General features: G+C 40.7%; 1 protein-coding gene across 5 annotated transcripts; it reads left to right on the top strand.

Moving 5' to 3' along the window:
* Positions 1-554: 554 nt before the first annotated feature.
* Positions 555-21549, top strand: LOC111253985 (uncharacterized). Of its 5 annotated transcripts, none has more exons than XM_022814340.2 (4): positions 555-707; positions 8303-8545; positions 10502-10674; positions 17901-21549. In XM_022814340.2, the coding sequence occupies exons 2-4, from the start codon at positions 8314-8316 to the stop codon at positions 18081-18083; spliced, it is 588 nt and encodes a 195-aa protein (XP_022670075.1). In that variant the 5' UTR covers positions 555-707; positions 8303-8313; the 3' UTR covers positions 18084-21549. The 5 variants fall into 5 exon arrangements, with proteins under 5 accessions (XP_022670075.1, XP_022670072.1, XP_022670074.1 ...); XM_022814337.2 differs by having other exon boundaries at positions 570-999; XM_022814339.2 differs by lacking the exon at positions 555-707 and adding an exon at positions 5022-5600.
* The last annotated feature ends 3 nt before the right edge of the window (positions 21550-21552 follow it).

The raw sequence follows: 21552 nt of genomic DNA, 5'->3' as shown, positions 1-21552 counted from the left end.
GTCACCAACAATCGAGCGTACTGTTAGACGTACTGCCGGATCGTAGAACGTATCAACTCGATGGTTTGCAACGTCGGCTTGAAAATGTTTTTTCCCGCAGAAATTCAATGTTTACACTAGTCGTCAGCCTTGCCTTACCGTCATCTTTCAGGATATTACAGATACGAATACTGTTTCACAACTGCGAGTTGTGCTAGGGTGTTACATGGGTATTTTCAGCTGATACTATTTACCATGGTCGAAGATTCGAACAGTAACTTGCGATCATCCTGGTGGTCGGTTCCAAAGTTTATAGACGGTATATTGCAAGGTAGGGTTGAGGCAGAGAGGGCCATCTATGACAAACAAACAAACTATTCGCCGAGGCAATCGCCATCCTTCTTTCTTTCAACGGTACTGCCATAGTAGCGGAGCTGAGTATTCATAGTTTCGCGGGCTGAATATCTTCTACGGCCGTGATTTTTATGATCGTTAAGATTATCCGTCGCGGCGAAATTATTAGAAAGAACGTACGGCATAAAGCCGAAGAAAGAAAGAACGACCATCTGGGGCATGCTTTTCTTTTCCGCATTTTACTTTGCTTCACTTAGCTCTGCTTAACAAGCCTAACCGGCCGTCCCGGTAATCTCATGCGAATGGCACGAGTTCGAGCAGTAAAATATTGGCCCATCCACAAGTGGGGTCTCCTTGGACGAAACGACAAGTTGGTGAGCATAGACTGTCAAAAATTTCCGGCGCACAATGTCTAGCTGAACTAACGCCCCTGCGAAACTAGACTTGACTAGATAATCGGCGCCAAGATTGAGGTGAAAGGCTTTGAGTGTAAACGCTGTACAAAAAACGGACTAGATTTATGAAGAGCTGCCGGGCCTTGTCTATACGTTGCTGTGACAAATCTGTCAGATAGACTCGCTTGTGTCTAGTGCACAATAATAAGAACTGCCTGAGAAAAGGTCTAATTAGCAATATAGCATACAACAAACTTGACAATGGACTCATGTGAGTACGCTAGCTGTGGGAAGTTGAACTGTAGGAACGTGCTATGTATAGTTTTAAAAATACATTAAGTAATAGTTGCATGATTGCCTCATGTCGATGAAGCAGTTTCGGTTAGAAATGAGTCGGTGTTCAAGAATAAACTATAAAGACCCATACCTTGTATATGTTTTATACCTTGTATAAAGATGCTTAGGTTGTTTCAGAGACAGAATGACTGTTTTGCAATAGTTTCTTGATGTATAATATGAATTGTGCAAATTGTTAACCCACTCCCGGAGTCTTGAGGCCTGCACTTCGGCACTGCAACTAAATCAATTTTTTTTTAATTAAGATCACAGTAACATAATAGGACATGTACCCCAATGGGAAAGTGTCACATAAGAAACTCAATGTTGATTACTTTTCCTGTCTCGTTGTTACGATTTGTCAAAAGAGTATCTAAATTGTGCTGGAACGTTTGCTACGAAGCTTTACCGAAGTCAGTCGTTATTTCAATTCAGTCTAGCCTGAATTATCAGATATTGAAAGATACCTGAAAAGTAGATATAATGTGTACTTTATGGTATAATTAATTTGAGTTATTACTTATGAATTTTTCGCAATTGTACTTGTCAAAGTGGCCATATACACGTTGCAGTATTTGTCGTTATTTCAATCATTAATAACCCAGAATACACATTTGTGCTAAATGGTAAGATCAAAACTTTTCCAACTCTATCCAGCAGACATTTTAGCCTAGATAGAAAGGCCATAACTAAGAACTCGTATTTTACGTTTAAGGATAGAAATGACATGGACCTACAAATGTTAATTCAAATTAAAAAAAAAAGCTAAATTAATTGAAAGTGCATTAATTTATCTATTTCTCAAGCGAAAATATACATTTGATTGGATTGAAAAAAAAATCCATATATAGCACCAAAAATGAGCATGCAAAGAGTAGCAGAAACATCACCCTTAAGCATCATTCGATCGCCATACGTTAGCCGTACTGCTTATGTAATCTGCTAAAACTAGTTCTTATTCTATAGTAGTATCTATTAGTTCTTATTATATAGTAGTAGTTTTTTTTTCTGGATCTATAGAAAAACGAAACTTCTAATAAGATTTACTCCCCTTCTAATAAACTGTATACAAAAACCGTGTAGAGCCTTCTATTGCAGAAAATTTGATCATACGAAGTACTTTTCACTATAGTGTAGCGTCCCGTCCATGCATTTTATTTTAACCTGCAGTTTAATTCGGCATCTGAATGCTGAAGCTTCTTGAATTGTCGTGATACTAGTTAAGCCCATCAATTGATCATGTCCAATTGTATGTCTGAGTTTCGTAGAGATGAGTGTAAGGTGGAACTAGATTGGCATTACCGCGCATCTTTTTAATAAGATTTAGGTACGAGCAGGCAGCAAAAAAAAAGCACACAATGCATACATCAGCAGCGTTTGCCAGCTCAGAGATTCGGCACTATTATATAGAATATCAATGGCGCGAAAGCAAGCTATAATGTGTATGTCTATCAAGGCATACTACTTTTTAAACACCGTGCCGGGTTCTCCACAACTGTTTGTCAATCTGCCCGCAGTTATTCAACAAAAAAAGCCTTATTATACTGCTATATTCACGCAAACATACAAGTGCAAGCCGCAACCATCGACTACTAGTACGAAACGGATAGCATATTATTTCTACTGGCTCGAACAATGCCACAAACCAGCCTCGGACCAACGAGGCCGACAGAATGTGTTTTGACCTTTGTGTCCATACACACAGTGGCCTTTCGCCTTCTACAATAGAAGCGCCGACCTCTGCGATATAGTGGCAAATTGATCCTGGTTTTTTCTGTCTGCAGGACGATAAGCAAGTGTTTGCTAGGTGCTTACCGATAGTAACGATGCAAGAAAGAGAACGGCGAAGCCAAACAAAAGCCACATCATCATCAGTGACGAAAGGGCGGCACGTTTTGGACACGTAAACATAGCGGCAGTAAGCAAGATTATGATCGTTGACGTCGATTTGATATCTTTCAGCGGTTTTGTTTTTATAGTCACGTTACTGCATCGATGCCATCTGCAACGCGACTATAATTCCCTGTTGGACGACCCCTGTTCAAGGTCTATTTAATTTCATAGACTTCACGCGCCGTTTGCTCCTGTACAAGATACAGGAAAAAGGAGGACAGATTTCAAAACGTCGTTGCTCATAACACAGTGAATGTACTACATAGGCAAAGTTTCAATGGCATAGTCAAGGGTTTATTACCGAGAAACCTTCTGGCTTTTTTGTTGGCATCTATAACACAGCTGCGTCCAAACTGTTGTATGGGGGAGACCTGCTGACATCAGAAGCCAGGGAACATTTAGAGGCATAGGCTTGACCTCTAACTTGAGTAACTTGGAAATTGTCTAAACATCTACTACGCAACATGTGTAATTATAAAGCAGTTGCCTTCCATGAATGACAGTTAGCCGAGATAAATATAACGAAGATTTGTATAAGTTAAAAAAACCTTGGTACCAATAGATTGATCATTATTAATCACTGATTTTAGTTGTTTTGGATATAGCTTGAGGTTCCTGTAGACTTATTTGTTATCCACCAAAAAATACATACATACATACATCATTCAATAGGATGCCGGGCTGACCATTTTTTCCGTTGTTTCGCTACATCAGATGACGCTTTCTATCAGTACTTTCAACAGATAATACAAGAAATACGCGTAAATGATTACGTGCGTATGTCAAACTAGTAGGTGTTTGACTACTGCCTTCCTGTCACCATCAAGATAGCAACGCGGCCAGTAGGATCGCTTCAAGTTAGAAACAACGCTTAGGGACGGTACCGGACGCTTGACGAAAACAATAACATTCGTCAGACTGCCACCATCGAAAAGGCGTTTGGTCACTCTGACGATATTACTGAGCCCGACGCTGCTTTTAATGTAGTGAATTTTTCTGTAAAATTTGACATATCAAAAACTAGACGAAATAACTGTTTCTAGAAATAGTGCCAGAAACAAACATAACTACGAAAAAGAGGAATATCGCAACCAGGGTGTGGAAATTACTAAAAGATCACATGAGCCTGAACGATATCTCAAATTTTTCATATGAATGGATTTTATATTGTTAGAGAACGCCGTGTATGATATTTATGTGCTTGGCAAAACGCACACGAGAGTGAAAGGGGGAATACGAAGCACCACAGAGGACTAGCACTCCCTGGATGAGTCAGACCCCAAAAACGAGAGCTGTAATATACATCAAATACTTATTTTTTTAACAGAAGCGAAAACAAGTATCATATAAAAAGTGTTAGTGTACGATGGCGGATCGTTAATGATGGGTCGTCTAGCGAAACCGTTCAGAACTGCCTATTTTAAAAGAAACCGAATAGGGAACATTTTAATTGCTGGCTTAGTTGAACTTACCAGGTGCCAATTAATTTTTTTCTTGTGTAAACATATATACTAAACACAAGAACGACTTATGGCACTATGTTGAAACAGCTCTACTTCTCCATTCGTTGCTCAAAACGTTCTGACTGAGGTTGGCTGGATAGGGTATATTCTTTTCTTTTTTTTAATGCAATAGTGGCTTCAAATGTAAAAGACAGAATATTTATGGTTTTCGCACGTTGAATATGTAAGACGAACATAATCCTCTACGCAAAACGTGTATTTAAATGTACTTTTCCTTAGACAAAATGATATCTAAAACCTTCTAATGCATAATCCATGAAAGTAGTCCATGTAATAATCTCCACTCGGTTCGTGCGTGGATACACGTCACCCGGATCTTCACACCTAGGTCGAACGATCCTAAGCTACAAGAACGTCGGGCTACATTGTATCGACTCGATACCGTAATGAGAACAGGGTTACTTGAATTAGCTATACCGGATGAGCGACAGCTGTTTGGCCTGCGCGAGCCCTGTAGACCTTCCGAAGGTTCCACAGTTCAGATCCTATTGAACCTTGTGTTCAATAGTGGATATGCTGGCTGCTTAGGATGCTGGAATGCTGGCTGCCGCTTTACGTGGCTGCTACCCTGTGCGGACGCTATGGGCATATACATCGAACACTGAATAGAGGACAATACTAGCCAATGCTGAACATCATATGACGCCTGTTCTGTCGGAGTCCCTCTTCAGATGGTCGATATGTTGATCTCGGCTTCTGTTGTGTGTCTTACTGCTTGCGGAGTAGAATTAACGGTGCTGCTAGTGCATTTTCTTGCCAGCATTACGGCCTGTCCTAAAAAAACTCACCCAACTGTCGATCTCGTGTGTAACGCGCTTGATTAAATGTTGTTCTATTGCGACCTACTAGTAAGCGAACAATCAAAGTAGTTGCACGTAGAGGAAGCATTATGTCTGCAGACCCGTCGTTCAGTCAGCAATCGCTGATAAAGGCCCCACATTGAACCCTCGTCTTTTCATTTTAACGCAATTCAAGTTTTATGAAAAGATAGTGCTAGGTCTGTTACGCGAATAGTTATAAGGGAAACCCAGAAGTCAGTGTATGGTTTTTACAGAAACTGTGTGTTACTCCCCATAATTACTCACTGATGTAAAATCAGTTGTGATAATAACTGATTGAGGTATGTGCCATCCTGGGAGAAGGATGTGACCCAATTAATGAAAAAATTTTGTTGCAGTAACAGACCCTAGAGAGATCGAAGTAAAAGTTAGGAAAACGGAATAGTGCATTTAGAAAAAAACCCACTCACGAAAGTTTTACAATGCATCATTACCTCTATTTAGATATTAATTGTTGAGTACTCGGTGGATACGCCCGGAGCCGTTAATAACGATTGTCCGTGCATAGTATCGTTGTAAAATGCCCTCACGTATGTCACGTCTCGTGAAAGTTTGTTTGCGGTTGTCACAATAAATGGAAGCGCTATGTCTTTGTGAATCTTTGTGAAACAGTGTCAAGCTCTGCCGTGACTATATGGAGAGACCAATCTTACAGCTGCTGACCAGCGTTGGCTTGTCACTATGTTGGCTTTCGGACGAAGCGGCAAAACTAAAGCTATGTTTGTTTATCGGGGGCATCGTGTCCACGTTAGCAGCACTTTACGTTTGCTAGCTCCGAGCTAGCTACGTAATCATTCTAAAATTACACAGTTCGATAAAGGCATGCCTATGCTTGTGTTGTACAGAGATTCAATGGCATGTCTGACAATGCTATTTATGTCGTTTCAACATTGCAAGAGTTGGTTGAATTTTAGTCGCACAACTATTAGTTGTTTGATTTTGCCAGTGAATGTGCTACAAGGCCATATTTGTGTCACTAACGGATGCCACATCATGTATAGTACATATGTGCTTCGAGCTGCTCCCCCGGATGGTATGCACATGCTTGCTTGTAATAATAATCGGTATTTGTTAGACTAAGATTTTCTATTGTTCATCCAGAAAATAACCTCATCTGGAACAAGGTTCCAAATCGGGATGCGTTGTTTTAATGCTAGTGAGCTCATGTGCTCCACCATGATTCCTTTCCTGCGCATTCTCATGTTGAAGGAATATCTATTAAAGGCGACTGATCTTACATACAATTGCTATTTTAGCGCGCTATTCAAGCAATACGATTTTGAAGCGTTTCGTCTTGTGACGAGGTGTACGTGCCCGTATTATTAGGACCGACCCAATCTTGTTCAAACCACCGACGTGTTAGAACCTTAGGTGGTCATCTCCCGGTCTTATTCAGTTCTCGTTGTCGTACCAGGCTGGCTCATGCTATGTATTCGTCTAGCGGCCATGTAACACATGGCAGACGATAACAAAGCCCGCAATGCGAACTTCATAAAACTGGTCGCCTGCTGATTATGTAACGTTTACGCAACAAACACACAATAGCAGCAAACAGGTTGAAACATTATTGACATAACAGATGTTCGTGGGCGTTTCGTATTAACAAACCGCTGACGTGTTTCGTGCGTCATGATAATTGACGCGTGATTGAAGTAATTTTGTTTTGCGTGCTTTCTTTACGGGATCGAGCTTGCTATGTCACGACTTTTTCTGTCCTAGTGAAGACGTGTGTTGCCGCGATGAACAATAGTCGTGTCATACCATGCCAGGTAATTTTCAACTGGTGTCTAAAAAAGAGAAAGACAGGTAACCGTTTAAATGTTTGAACCTATATCTTTTTTTACGCTATTACTCCAGCCAGATTCGAATCAATCGCGTGGAAGAGTAACAAATAGAGAGCTCTAAGAGTGGTAGTATGGTAATTAGTGGTGGAACGTATAAGGCTTATGAAAGGAGGTAAACCTATTACTCAAATAGCGCGCCATCTACTTGCGCCGAGGAAACTAAGGTGAAGCAAAGCGCAGAAAAGAAACGCGAAGCCGTTACCACTCGACAAGGTTAACGATACTCCTTGGCCGGATCTAAACGGATCCGCCTGTTCGACTCGAAAAATGTTTCCTCTTACCCCCTAATCGTCATTTACTGATCGTCTCACCGACTACAATAGCCTCATCCTCAAAATAATTTATCCGAGAAAGTTCTTTTTTTTTTTGTTGTTGTTCTAAGTACGTCGTCCATCAACGAATTAGTTGGAATCAGTCAACTTAGAAGCTCAATGACGAATGAGAGTTTGATGTTCTGATCAAGCGGGAAGGTTACTGATCTTCTTTGCAAAAAAATATCTATCTATATAGTCTTTCTATATACTTTGTCTATATATATATATATATATATACAGACTTTTGTGTTTATGATCTGAAATTAATAAGGGCCTAGTCCGTCAGCATCGCGGTGTTTAAAAGGCTCCCGGGCAGAATACTACACTCTAGAAATTAAATAGCGTTTCTTTTTGCATAATTTGCGCAAGACAATCCTTCAATCAAATTCGTATTTGTTATCAATCAATAACAATCGATAAATAAGATGGATGATTCTTGATTTTAAACATATACAAGGTAACATATCGAGGTACACGATCTTACAGCAGCGGTGTCAGTAGAATTCTCACGTAAACTTTCTGATAGTCATATTGAAAACTAATTTCCAAATGATGGCTCGGAATCAGTTCTACCTGATCGGTAACAGTATATAATATGGTGTTGGATGATTTGTGTTCTGAGAATGATTGATACTGAACACTCTGAAACTGGTGCGTTATACCGATTAGGATCTTCGCCGGAACGACAATTTGTTAGCAATATTTATGGCATCGGTTAAAAGTAAAGATATAATGCTAAACGATGTCTATGCCCATAGTGTAGTACTCCAAAGATCTAAACAAACGTTCATACACAGAGTGATTGAGCGGTACCTACTCTTTCAGCTGGCAACACAATGACTGAAACCAAGTTCGAAAAGAACACGAAGCTGAAGATACGCAAATGGGCAGATGACAATATGATGTGGATCGTAGCTCTCATTGCATTGTCCACACTTTCAATAATGGCTTGCACCATGGGCAGTTTGCTTTACGGTTACCAGCCAGCCATCATGGGCGTTGTAGCTACGCTAGCGGTGTTTTTTTCTCTGCTTTTCGTCATGATTGTACGAAGATGTACGTTGCAAGGTAAGTTGGTTTTTCTAAACCTCTACGTTACTTTTATTCAACTCATTGACTGATATAATTGGCATACTGTCCAGTAGTCATAGGTATATGTTAAATGCTCTTTAGACTGAAAGCTGAAAATAAAGTAGGGTGGTTGCTGTTAATTTCAGCCCAGCTTTAAATATAAAGAAAAAATCTATGGAACAGTTTGTTTTTTACTATTCCGTGTTGGCTTTTGCCACACTGACTAGTGCGTTATAGAAATAAAACAAGTTACGCCAAGACGATAGTACCATTGGCCGTATCTACTTTTAAAAATAATTTAAGGTTAAAAACAAGATCATACATCTGTTTTTAATAACGCATTATTATTTTTTGTTAAATTAGCGAGTTAGGGATGTTTGAACGTCCACGTTCCTCAGTTTTTTCCTAGGCAATAATGCAATATGATTTTCAACGGTCGGTGTTTACACCCCAATTTGATATTCCGTCTTGTATGTAAATCATTGACTATGGCCAAAAATAAATAAAAATTGTTAACTGCTAGCCAACTATACGTTGACCGACTTGACAGCCAGAAATTTAGCTAAAATTTAGAGCGTTAGGGTTAGGGCAATGTAAGTAAGTGGAGAGTAAAGCATGACTTGGATCCTGAGCCGCCGTTAGGGATCCGATTTGAAATTGGTCTCGGATAAATGAAAATCTATATGGCAGGACATTATAGTTGTTTTCGATCGACTAACGTTATTTTGAGATAATGACTGACAGTGCGCTGATTCCGAGAGTCACCTATTCATGTAACGTCAGACATAACACCTCGGTGCGACCAGAGGGTAGCGAAGCATCCATCAAAGTTGCGTGCATTGCTTAATCGATCGGCTGATTGATAATTTGATTGAATTTGTCAGTGTTTCATGTATACGAGTACGTGTTGGGAGGAAAAACAGACATAGTTCAAAATACAAATGTCCAACACAATTTAATGATATCATTCGTGATAACATGGTTTTTTTGACGGAGGGCCCCACCACGATACATATAAGAAATAAACTAAATAGTCTTAAGTAAGATAGGGAGTTAGTTTGTCTTTCGGACACTAGACCTTACGATGTAGTGTGTAAATGGATGTCTACGCGTATGGTGGCCGGACAAAACCATAGGGTCAGCTTCCGTGTCCGTACAGTATGAGCAGAAGCAGCAAACATTTCTCCATGTAGCAGCAAATTGTGGCAACGTTTGATCGATAGCAACGTAAATGCACAAGACAATGAATAGTACCTAATTCGTGTCCTATCCTTGACTATCTCAGTGAACTGCTGTGGGCGGAGTTATGGCTATCTTTGTCAAGGCCGGCGACTTTTCACATCCGTCTACGAGCACAAAAATAGTTAGGCCATAGCAACAATATCACCGGCCTGCAGAGTCTGATTTTCACGTGTACCTATCTCGTCCTATTCTCAAGCCTACCTATTATATTTAGATCTATAGAAAACGTTTACGAGCTAAATCGAATATAGTGATACGTGTGATATTTCCCGGAAGGAGCTTCGTGTAGCTAGTTTTTGATCGTATATAATCGATGTTAATAAAAAACTATATATAAGGTTACCGTATAAGTTTATCCCGTCTGATAGAAGTGATTAGGACATAGTTCATTATCCAGTGTGACCGCTTTTGGTTAAAAATATTTTATGGATCCATATCTTTAATTGCAGGCACTTCTTGTCCAGCTCTTAACGTAACCGGCTTACTCGCTTATATATATAATGCCTTGGTTTATGGAACTATGGAATGAATTAAGGCCGAGGAGATAATTTCTGTTGAAAGACAATATGAGCCATAAAGGTTACATAGCAGACAAAAGACATGCCCTTTTTTCTGTGAGAACTAAGGATGCTGGTCTAATAACCTTAATAATAATAATCTTGATAATAATAAGGTGGAAGAGTGCACTCTAATAGTTTTTTTATTTTTTAGGTAAGGTCGAGGAAGAGCCAACAATTATTCAGATGGCCCAAGAGGAAGCACTAGATGGCCCTCCGTTGTTCCCACACTATCAAAGGAGACGATCTTCTATCGCGACAATTCCTCGATGTTCCATTCCCAACATGGACATCGTTATTGACAAAGTTCGCCAGCATAGCGTTCAGGTAGGTGAAAGATCACGCAAAGAAGACAATGAAGACACATCGGGAAAGTGACTTACTCAGAGGAAACGTACAGGCATCGGCAAGTAGTGTCGTCGGATGTGAACTGCTTATCGTACACGCAACACCTCTTCAATCTTTGTTTCGTGGCTTTTGTAAAGCAAACTAGCGAGGCACGGATTTTAGAGCAGCGGCATTTTGCGGACAATACTTTGTACTAGTAAATCGTTCAGCAAATTTCAGTTACTGTGATCCTATGCACGTTTGGCTGCACGTCCTCCATGGCATGATAAGATCGTCAATAGAAAACAAATGACCAGCCGTGAGCCGGCTTGGCCATAAGGTTTGAAAAAATTTACCGAATTATCTAGTCGTTCAGGAAATATTACGTCTGACTGTTTTATCGATTGAACAACAACAAGCACGGTGTTACTTTTGTCTTTTTATTATAAATAGGTCTAGAACAGGCTACGCTAGAGAAATGCTGTGTGCAGGCTTCATCGCATTCATTTTGGCCGATTTACTCGGCCTTTTTTTTAGCCATGATTAAATCCGAGAGATATTTTTGAATAAAACCGGTTAAGAGATCTATCAGAATAGAAATTCGTAACCTCCTGCCGAAGTCCCGATCCCCTTAAGAACTCACGATCGAAACTGGCTACGAATAAGTTTGCCTGACTTTGGCCTGCGTTAGATCGTGCGTTAAACTCGACTACGCGACAAACATAATTCAAGCAAAAAAGACCATTTCGAAAATGCCGCAGTGCTATGTAGCATAGTTGGTGATCTGCATTTTTGTGTTTGGTAAGAGCGCCTATGCTAGAGCAGACATTGACTCCCTAGATCTATTTATTATAAGTTTACGCACGGACTATATGAAGTTCATAACTATGTTGTTTTAAATTTTGCTTGTATTTACGACTTTTTACCGTGCTCATTACCAGTCACTCTCCTCTACTTGATCCTTATTCGACACGATTCTCTCAGTAGTCTGCTCCTAAATCTGGTTTATATTATTTTTGTTTATCCCTCGTTTCAATCGCAGTCCACCCCTTGTTACATCTTTAGATTGCTTTTTATAGGGCCGACCGTTCTTTGAAGGTGCTTTCGGTGGCTGTTTTGGCGAAGGACCGTCTTCGCACGAGCTGACTCTATCTGAGTCAGTTTTTTCGTCCGATTTATCATTACGGGCTGCTCGTGGGTCTGTTAACCGGTGCGTTTTTGGGTCTGTTCCATTCTCCTTGGCTACCTTGCGAGGTCCACACCATTGAACATCGATGTATATAAGGGGTGCATCTTTTTTATCTGACACAGTGATCCGTTGCCATCCGTCCGCTGTTGTCAAAGCGTTCATGGAAACTTGCCGCTTCAAATCGATTTTCTGAGTTTCTACCGGCTGATTCGGCCTACGGAGGGTTACGATTGCTTCGGTTGGAACGCCAATTCTGCAGTCGACGTGCATCCTCGTTATCCTTTCTGAGACGAGATTGAGGCAGTACCCATTCGAGAAGCGAACCTGCACGCTGACATGCGGCGTCACAACCCTGATTAAGACGGCATTGATAAAGCGGTTAAATAAATCACAAAATTCTGCTGCTTCCTGAGGCGGTATCGTGCCCTGATATTTCCTCATTTCAGCAACGAATCTCCGTACGCCACTTTCCGCGCCTTTTGCCAGTGCTTGGCCATCGAGGAAAGCTTTGATATACATAGACGTTGGCGAGTTCGTGAAGACGGAGACGTCAAAACCCTTCGGATTTCTTCTACTAAAGGGAATCTCATCGATAACATCCCATTCGCCCGATAGGCCAACCACGGAATGAGGTGATTGAGAACTGAACCTACCAAGATTATTTGTGCCTTCTGAGTTCCCAACTGCGAAAAGCATATCAACACACGTCGTTCGAGCTCCGCGAGGCCTCAAGCGCTTTACGGGGGCCGTATTGCTCATTACGACCCAGTTCGTTGGTTCACAATTTTGCCAAATATTTTGTCTATCCAATGTTTGAATTTCGTTTTTTCTACGATTTGTCAAAAAAATTCGAAGTCGCCTACTTGTTGCGGGTATCTTGATTCTAAGGTTCATCTAGGTGTCGTCTTTGCGGTCTGCAAACAGGTGCCAGGACAGTGTCGTATGTATTTGGGTCATCAACGTGCGTCCTAATGGTGTTCCGATGTGAAAAATACTCATGGGCAAGAACTATTGCTGTTTACTAGATAAGTTAATCGCCATGATTAAGTTGCAGTTTTAAAAACAAACATAGAAATTAGTTGTATCGAAGAATGGTAGCCATAATTTGTTATATCAGACTTTTTCAAGTGAATATTCCAGTACTAAGGTTGAGCGGAAATGTCGATGGTAACATGTTGCCATACTTATCGATAACGATATTGATGCCGGACGCTGAAACGTCGATTTGGCATGTTAATTATAAATAAAGTCCGGCAACTGGAAGAAGAGTGGTTACAGTCAATTTAATCGTTAAAAGTCACGAGCTTCAGTAGGCCGCTTTCAGTTAGCTCGCACATGTTGACGTAACTGCTATTCAATAATACTATATAATGAGACATTATAGTAAGTTGAGTTAACACAATGAATCGAACGAGTTCAGAGATCTTCTTGACTCAGTCCATTATCGACCATTGTCGTAGGTCACACACAATGAATGATCTAGTTAGTCGCAGCAGTACACAGCCACAGGCCTATACGCCTGACGCGGCGCCAGAGCATTTACAGACATAGACTTAGTAATATGCCCATGTCACAGCGACGTACCAACGCAAAGACGATTGCTCAATGGTTTTTTAACTGAATTATATAATCAGCTCCGAAAAAGATGTCGCGATTCTTTTTACTGAGACAACAGCTTTTCTATTTGACTGTTCAATTGATACTTTGTGTTCGTGCCTGTCAGAATGGGAATTTACGATATTCAATTTTTAGGTAAATTCGAGTTCTGCGTTGCAGCCAAATGAAGGATTCTCTCACCTCAAATGTGGGGTTGCTGCCTATCTAGTTATTACTACCCGTGAAGTTTAACCATGTGAGCCTAACAGAGTCGTTTGTTTGTTTGTTTTTCTTTATGAGGAAACAAGTCGATAGTCTATTGAAGTCAAAATTCGACCGTGTACGCAATCACAGTTTAGCATTTGTGTGGCTACGGTCAAATTCGACATGAGTATGACCCAGGTGTAATGTAGCCGGCGTACGGCTACCGGCTGCCAGCCCAAATTCGAAGCTTTGGACCTGAAGCATATAGACCATAGGGAAGAGTTACTGTGCGGGCATTAACGTACGCCGTAAAGTAACTACCACTTAAACCTGATCAAGCTTCCCATTTATTATTTAGAAATCTCTATGCAGCGTAATTTCTAGCAGTATACCAGTACCATCAAACCTCTAAGTGGCCGAGTAGCTACAAGCCTATCGTAGTGTCGTACAGACATATGTGTGGGTGCAACAAGATGAAACTTCAGATCAGCGAGGTCTAGCTTTCACTGCAAAAACAATAGCTCATGCTACGTCTGCCATTTGGATGTAAGGCCTAAAGCCAGCGACAATCACTAATAAAAGCTACATTTGCTTTGCACCGCTGCTCTGGCTTCAGTTGTTGCAGCTACCTGGACACGTCCGATAGAGTTTGGTGGCTATTGTTTCCCGGATCAGCATTCTTTATACAAGGCTATCATACGTGTCTACAGCAGCGCAAACGAAGTCCTAAATACTGTCCTGACAACAGGGCTATTCGTTTCATAAAACAACATACTGCTTCTTGACCCATACAAAATCGGAGCATCCAGCCTCAGCCAAGGCAACGACGGTTCTACCGTTATTATCTATTTTATTATCGTTTATACTTTTCCCGCTTTTGTATATCTTGATCACAGATTGGCTGGACAATGTCCTGGCGACGTTTCCGTGCCAGCGCCAGGCCAGTAATTATGTGATTTCTACCCGTAGCATACATTATTTGCACGCTCTCTACAACGACGTATTGATGCGGCCATTGCAGAAGGATGGTAACGAGAAGCAATTATCGGCTTCTGCAAAAGTAGTGAAGGCGGAAGTGACATGGCTGTGCAGAACGCGTCGGCTATAGAGGAATAGAGTAAAAATATACATATACACACCTTACAAACAAGATGCATAGTAGACTGCTAGCAATTATAATAATATTCTTTACTACTATTGGTGTTTTTATTCGTCTGTTAGTTTATACAGATTTTTGAGATATCCTGACCGGGTTTTCAAAGTTTTCCCACTTTCTTGGTGCAGAAATATCATAACTAATGTGACAGCACCTTGAACTAAAATGGCACAGTTTTAGCAACAAGATTACCTCGGCGCTGTATTTAGAATGTCTAGAAATGGTTCTCTGTCCTTTTTTTACGATAAAAATAGCGATGTATTTTTTCAAACAATGGCAAATGAGAGTGTAGGGTAGAAAAGAATATCTCCCCATTCCTTGTTTATAGATATTAAATGTATCTCGTGCATGCGTGTTTAATGAGAGACGTTTATCAAGGTATATCAGCTGAGGTTCTACTAGATGATGTTTCAAAAACGCTGTGCGATAAACTTGCTAGATTCAGCCACGTGGCTATTTTCGCGTAATTTGTACGTACTTTGGCTGTACTACAGTGGGCCTCTTGATTGGGTCGTCGCTTCCTACGCATGCAAATACTCACTCCGCTTCACTTTGTTTTGTGGTTGTCTAAATACATGTACACGTGCGCGTACATCGACAAGCATGTGCGTGACTCTGAACGGGTGTAGTATCCTAGCGACCTACAGGAACGCTCTCTGTGCCCACCACTATATCACTAACAGTACTATTCGGCGCAGAAGGTCGAAAACGGTGGCATCTTATGGTTTGTGTAGTAGAATTCTACGCGCCACGGCCTTCCGGGGCAGCACGGCAGGCCCGCGGGGGGCATGCCGAGTGTCTTTAGAAGGCGAGGGTAAGTGAGGAGTATCAGCAGTGGGCGCTCCTTGTCCTGCTTGCGTTGCGGACCAGTCAGTGATGTTCTATTCAGTGCCATCGATCACCTGCATTTGAATAACCTTGATGGTTTTATTACGACGAGCCAAATGATAGGACAGCTATCAGGACGACAGGCAGCCAGGAAGAACGGCAAGCATAGGTAGTTGCAACGAGCGACTTAGGCAGCGAACGAGCAAGCAGAATGAGATTGGGAATGAAAAAAGGCTTCCGCTGTTACTGTTGTTGAGGTTTCTCCGTCAAAGTAATTGCCCTCTTTTCTGTCTACCATAGATACATCTCGGCGCACTACAGAATCCTACTACGACCAGAATCGACGTTGAAGGCTGCAGAACAGGCATACAGCTCATGGCAGTAATGTAAAAGATCAGACGAAGGAAGAACGAGAATGGACAGATGAGAAGACTGATAAATGCACGAATCGAACGAACACTGCTCGTCTGATAGTAGCAGGAGCGGCTAAAGCAGCAGGTGGGCAAAGCTGTCGCAGCTGCCGGGAAGGGGCAGAAAGCCCGATGGCCATTGCAGGTGTTAGAGTTAACAGTCTCGCTTTTGTGGACAGCTATAGTAGCCGGCCCATCATGTCGGAGGTCACGTCCGCGAGGAAGACCGTACGGGTTGACTGATTACAGGTAGAAGAGTCCACCCACGAAGGCTCACTGAATCGCGCGGCAACAGATAGAGCGGAGATGTGAATTAGTCGACTTTAACTCGTGGACCAATAGGTTGCCAGTATCGAAAACTAAATTGACTCTATTGAAAAAGATCGCCACAGAATAACACGATCTATATTGCACGATATGCCTGACTGTGCGTATTAATTTGAAGCATAGAACCTAGCTAAATAATTGAAATGCCACAGGGCACACTGAAAGGGTGCCACTTTATGCAGCCCTACCGAAACCTTATCTAATTCTTCACCATTTTTATGTCACGGTACGGAATTGTATCCTAAACCCAGTACCTCAAAGGTGTCACAAATTTCAATGAAGTGCCGACTAAGATGATCACAGAATAATGACAGTTACCACGTGAAACTGTTGCACCGTTTTGCTGTGTCAATCGATTTACGGAAGTAGGCCTAGAAGAATAATAAATATGGCGAATCGTTCTCTGAGAATTAGAGACTGAGAAACCAGTTAGAAAACAGAATAGAGGACAACATTTTAATTAGGATTAAGATAAAGACACGACTATGAGAGTTACGCGGGCAGGTGTTAGCAAGATTCAAACATTTCCAAGCAACCGCAAGTGTTTCGTTTGCTGTTTGGCTCTCGCTGGATGGGGATCAGGACGCTTATGAGATTATTTATGTCGGATCCTTCAAACATCAGAATGGATGACCTTGGAGAAAGTCTAGCAAATTGTAGAATATAATGGGATATTTAACGATGGCATTCGACGTATAGCTATGCATGAAGAGATCCGAGCCGTTAGAGCATTTCCACAAATTATAAACAATAATGAATTGAAGGTTCGTAAGAGCATAGTTCTGCATCCGGTAAATGCTACAACGGATTGAAAGTACTGCGATGTATGATCGTATAAAATCTGAAAATTGCGTTATATTTTTGGAATTTTTAGTATAGAAATGTCGAGATGATTACCACAAGTAAAGAGGGCAAGCCCTAGAACTTGACGTATTCGTAAAAAAATACGGAAGTACCGGTAAATTACTGAAAATGTACTGAAGCTTATGGTTTTCAACAGGGCTGTGTTTGACACTTGTTGTATGTAAACCCCTCGCTCACATAATCCTTTTAAATATGTAGTTCTTGTAAAACAACAGATACACCTATTTCAGAAACGTATTAATACAAGGTAGAATGAAAATTTTTACTCCTTTCTAAAGATAGGCTGAATACATTAAAAACCTAAATCCGAGGCCAAATGTGTATAAAAACCCGAGAAAGCACTATTAAGGTTTTGTGCCGCCGGCAAACCTTCTATAGTTAACGTATTGCCTTATCTAGGCTATATCTAGGCATGCGTCCGTGCTCTTCTTTTCTGGTCATGCTGCATTGTTACTTAGCGATAACATTCAGTACTGTATATAACAAATACAAACCGTTATTTCGTACAATTACCTCGTGTGGTATATGCTTCGCAAATCGGATATACTTATGAAAAAGCACTATTTCAGGAATAAGCTCGTTTAGTCCGATAAATTGTATTGTTCTTTGCTTTTCTAACTTTTTTTTTTTTTGTTAATCTTTAACCTTACAGGGAAGTCAAAGGCGTGACAGCACTGCGCCCAGCGGCAGCAATCAGGCTTCTGCTGCCGACCCAACTGGAGGAGTTCAATTTGCGAGCCCCAAGAAAGAATCGCCCTGTTTAACGCCGATTGCCGAACTCCCGAAGACGCCCACAACGCAACACATCGCTCACGGAGCTTCTCCCTCAAAATAAATCAATCACTAGGCAATCAGTCGAGCAGGAAAAACTAGTCTAATGGCTTGAACTGTACTGATACATGGAATAACGTAAAACAACATTGAATTACGTAGCCGTCCAAACTAAAGCCTTGACGCCACGCCAGAATACGACATCTCCACAAATCATAGTTGTAATAACATGCGGACTTTTCACTGACTCTCGCCCATTATCTTCCTCTACATTCATCTCGATAAAGATGCCTGTTTGTGTGGCGTCTGCTTAGAAAGAGAGATTCAGTCAGTTACGCAACCATTCAGCTGCCGTTGCATTCAGACAGGTGGGCATAGAGGGGCAGCTAGTAATACCGAATATAAATATTCAGCAGGACACCAAGTGTAATAGACAACATCGAACATGGATGGCCCAAATCTGACTCGGACGACTGGAAAAGACGAATATTTAATAAAAAATACACTATTAGATAATGAGCTACCTGTTTGCTACGGCTACAAACTTTCTACGAACGGCCTGCTAACTGGAAAGCTTAATCTTTAAATATGAAGCAAATGAATCTATGAAGGGACAAAACTGCGCGGCATCTAACACGATGTCCTACACGTTTGTTTTTGCCTGCCTTAGATAGTGGCTGCTAATCATTGGAAGTTAGTTAGACAAACATAGATATACGTGTACGCGTTCCGCGTCAATTTTGTACTGTAACTAAAACAGTATCGATAAGGAGACGGCTCCGAATACTTTGTTGGGTTGCCAGTTGAATATAATATGAAATGGGATAAAAGGAGGCAATGCTGGCGACAGATTTGTTCTGAATCTCTGCCCATACCTAACTAAACTGTTTTTAACTTTAATCCCTTAATAACTTGATTGACTATTGCCCTTTCTGTCACAATAACATGCAATGCATGTTACAGAATAAAGACAGATTTTGCAATCTGTTATGTTGCCATTTATACTACAGACGGTCCGAATCTACGTGAAGCCCGTTGCAAGTTCGGTAGCTACAGCAAAATTGCCGTACAGGCAATTTTTCACAAGCGGCACCATCCAATCCACGGCGGCACCAATTACCATCGTATCTATTCTAATTGTTAGCATATAGGCTATAATGTTAGGATGTTGCAAGTTCAGGCTAAGCGGTATGTGTGTTTCATTAAACTAATACTATCTACCTTCACGGTGTCGGGGGCAAATAACGAGAACAAAAAGAGTCGAGTGAATATTTGACGCCAGGTTGATTACTACTACAAGAAGACAAAGGGGTATTTTCTTAAATGTGTACGTACATTTTTACTACGTCACGACCGTGAGCTTATGCTAAATCAAAGGTATTCAATTAGTATCGCGAAACGATATCGAGTTTTTCTAGCCAACGGTTACGGTAGCCATCAGATAATAAACCAGTGCAATAAATCTAAACTATGCAAATGCGCTTATAAATACGCTAGCGAAAAAGTATACGTACGGACGTAGATCATTACGATGTTCTGTGTCGTGGATGAAAGACACACTGTGAATAGAAAAAGCGCGCGCTAGTATTATGAGTGGAAAGTCAATGTTTAGTTATTATTCCATCGTATACTTAATACAGCAATACGAGGGAACGGAATAATTTATAATTTCGTCAATGGAACGCTGCTATCAAAATGCTATAGGTAAACGCGCTACAATTCAACCGTTGATACTTAACGATTTGATCAATGAATACTTGATATTAACATGTGAATGTAATATGTAGGTGTATTATTTATAGCTTACGAAGTAAATGTAATATAATTTAATATAAGCCACGCATGAGACTACGTCAAAACAAAAATCAATGAAACCCATATCAAACGAAGTATTTTTATTGGCTAAAAAAAATTGTCGCCTACTATTACATACACATACACAGTGTAATGTTGAATATTGGTATGAAATTCGCTCAGGCTATCTGATATCTATCAGGTGATCCGATGTAGCTGTAGGATATCTAAGAGAAGACCGAATCTCTGCTCGTTTGCTGAGGTTCTTCACTTTTATCTGAGGTGACACTCGAATCCTACCTTGTATAAAGTAAGAGAATTCGATGTTGCATTTACAACAGCTTCATTGTATTATAGTAGCGGGTAACGGATATTCACTAGTATACCTGCAGGTAAACTTGTAGTTTCCACGAGGACATTGCATAAACGGGGCGCTTGCGAGTCAGATACTATCGATTCAACTTCGGCTTCTAAATTGCCCAAGCTAAAATCGAAGTATTCATTGATAGATTGCTTATTTTATATGTAATATAACGGACGAAAGCTTGGTAACGCGACCCCATTCTCAAGTCAAAAGGATTTTTTTAACAGACCGTTTAGTAGAAAATGACTCCGCACAATGTGATCGATAGCGCTGGATACGTTGACGAGGATTGATTTATCCTGAGCTAAACTTCGAGGAACTGGGCTTCTTCGAACCCGCTTCGTAGAAGAAGTTGGCTTGCTTTAAATTGACTCTACAAACTCCGATCCCTAGAAACAAATTTCCTGCCGTAAGCACAGCTTTGCACCTCTCCTTTATTCAGGTATTTACGAACCGCTTGAATTTGTCAGTGCAACAGTCGAATGATATCCTAACACAAAACACTATAATAGTTTGTGTGCTTTAAAATGGCTAGACTTTTCGTAGGAAAAACTTCAAATTAATCTTAGCTCGCCTCGCTTAATAATGATGCATATAAAACCGTTAACGCTATATATCGATCCATGCTTACTTGGTATGACCGAACGCTGGCGTTTGAATATAAATTAATCTCGAGTCTCGGGCAAACTGATCTCGAACAATGACGACTGGAAACGAATACAGTGTTAGAACGTAGCCATAATGATGACAATCTTCATAACTTCGAAAACTGCTGCTGAACTTCGTATTCTAAATAACTACTTGGTACACGCGCTAAGTCACGTGTCCTCGTGTTGTAGTTAACATCAAACGAAACTTAGCCCTTCCCAGCCATATAATAGAAATCATCATAATAGTAATAATTAAGTTGTCCAATTGAATTTAGTGATTGTCCATAATAGAAAGTAACTGGCACCTGACGTTCTTCAACGTTCGCCTTTTCTAAGAATAGCTAGAGGGACATAGATTGAAATATATAGTGAATGCATTGAAAAGCTGCCGTTTTCCAGTACATTCACAATGTTTATGTAACGGAACGCGTGTCTATAAGCATCGTGTTTCTTATTTTTCAGTATATACTTATATTTGAAAATTCTATTTTCCTCACGGCCAATCTACATTCGATTGAGAAACATTATCGACCTAGCAATGGGTAACTGTAGTCTACATTGATAGATGCGTTATTTGTATATCTATATATGAAGTCGCCTAGCTTCCTTCAAGTGTCGCTGGACCTTGCTAATAAATGCCATACCGTCAGCGAGTTATACTCGCGCAGAGCAGGTACCTATCGAATAAATTTAGCTACATCTATTATAATTCGACGAGGCTATAT

Source organism: Varroa destructor, unplaced genomic scaffold (assembly GCF_002443255.2).
Source record: "Varroa destructor unplaced genomic scaffold, Vdes_3.0 BEIS01000007.1, whole genome shotgun sequence".
Lineage (NCBI taxonomy): Eukaryota > Metazoa > Arthropoda > Arachnida > Mesostigmata > Varroidae > Varroa > Varroa destructor.
The sequence above is the reverse complement of the archived record's forward strand: the minus strand, read 5'-3'. Positions and strand labels throughout refer to the sequence as shown.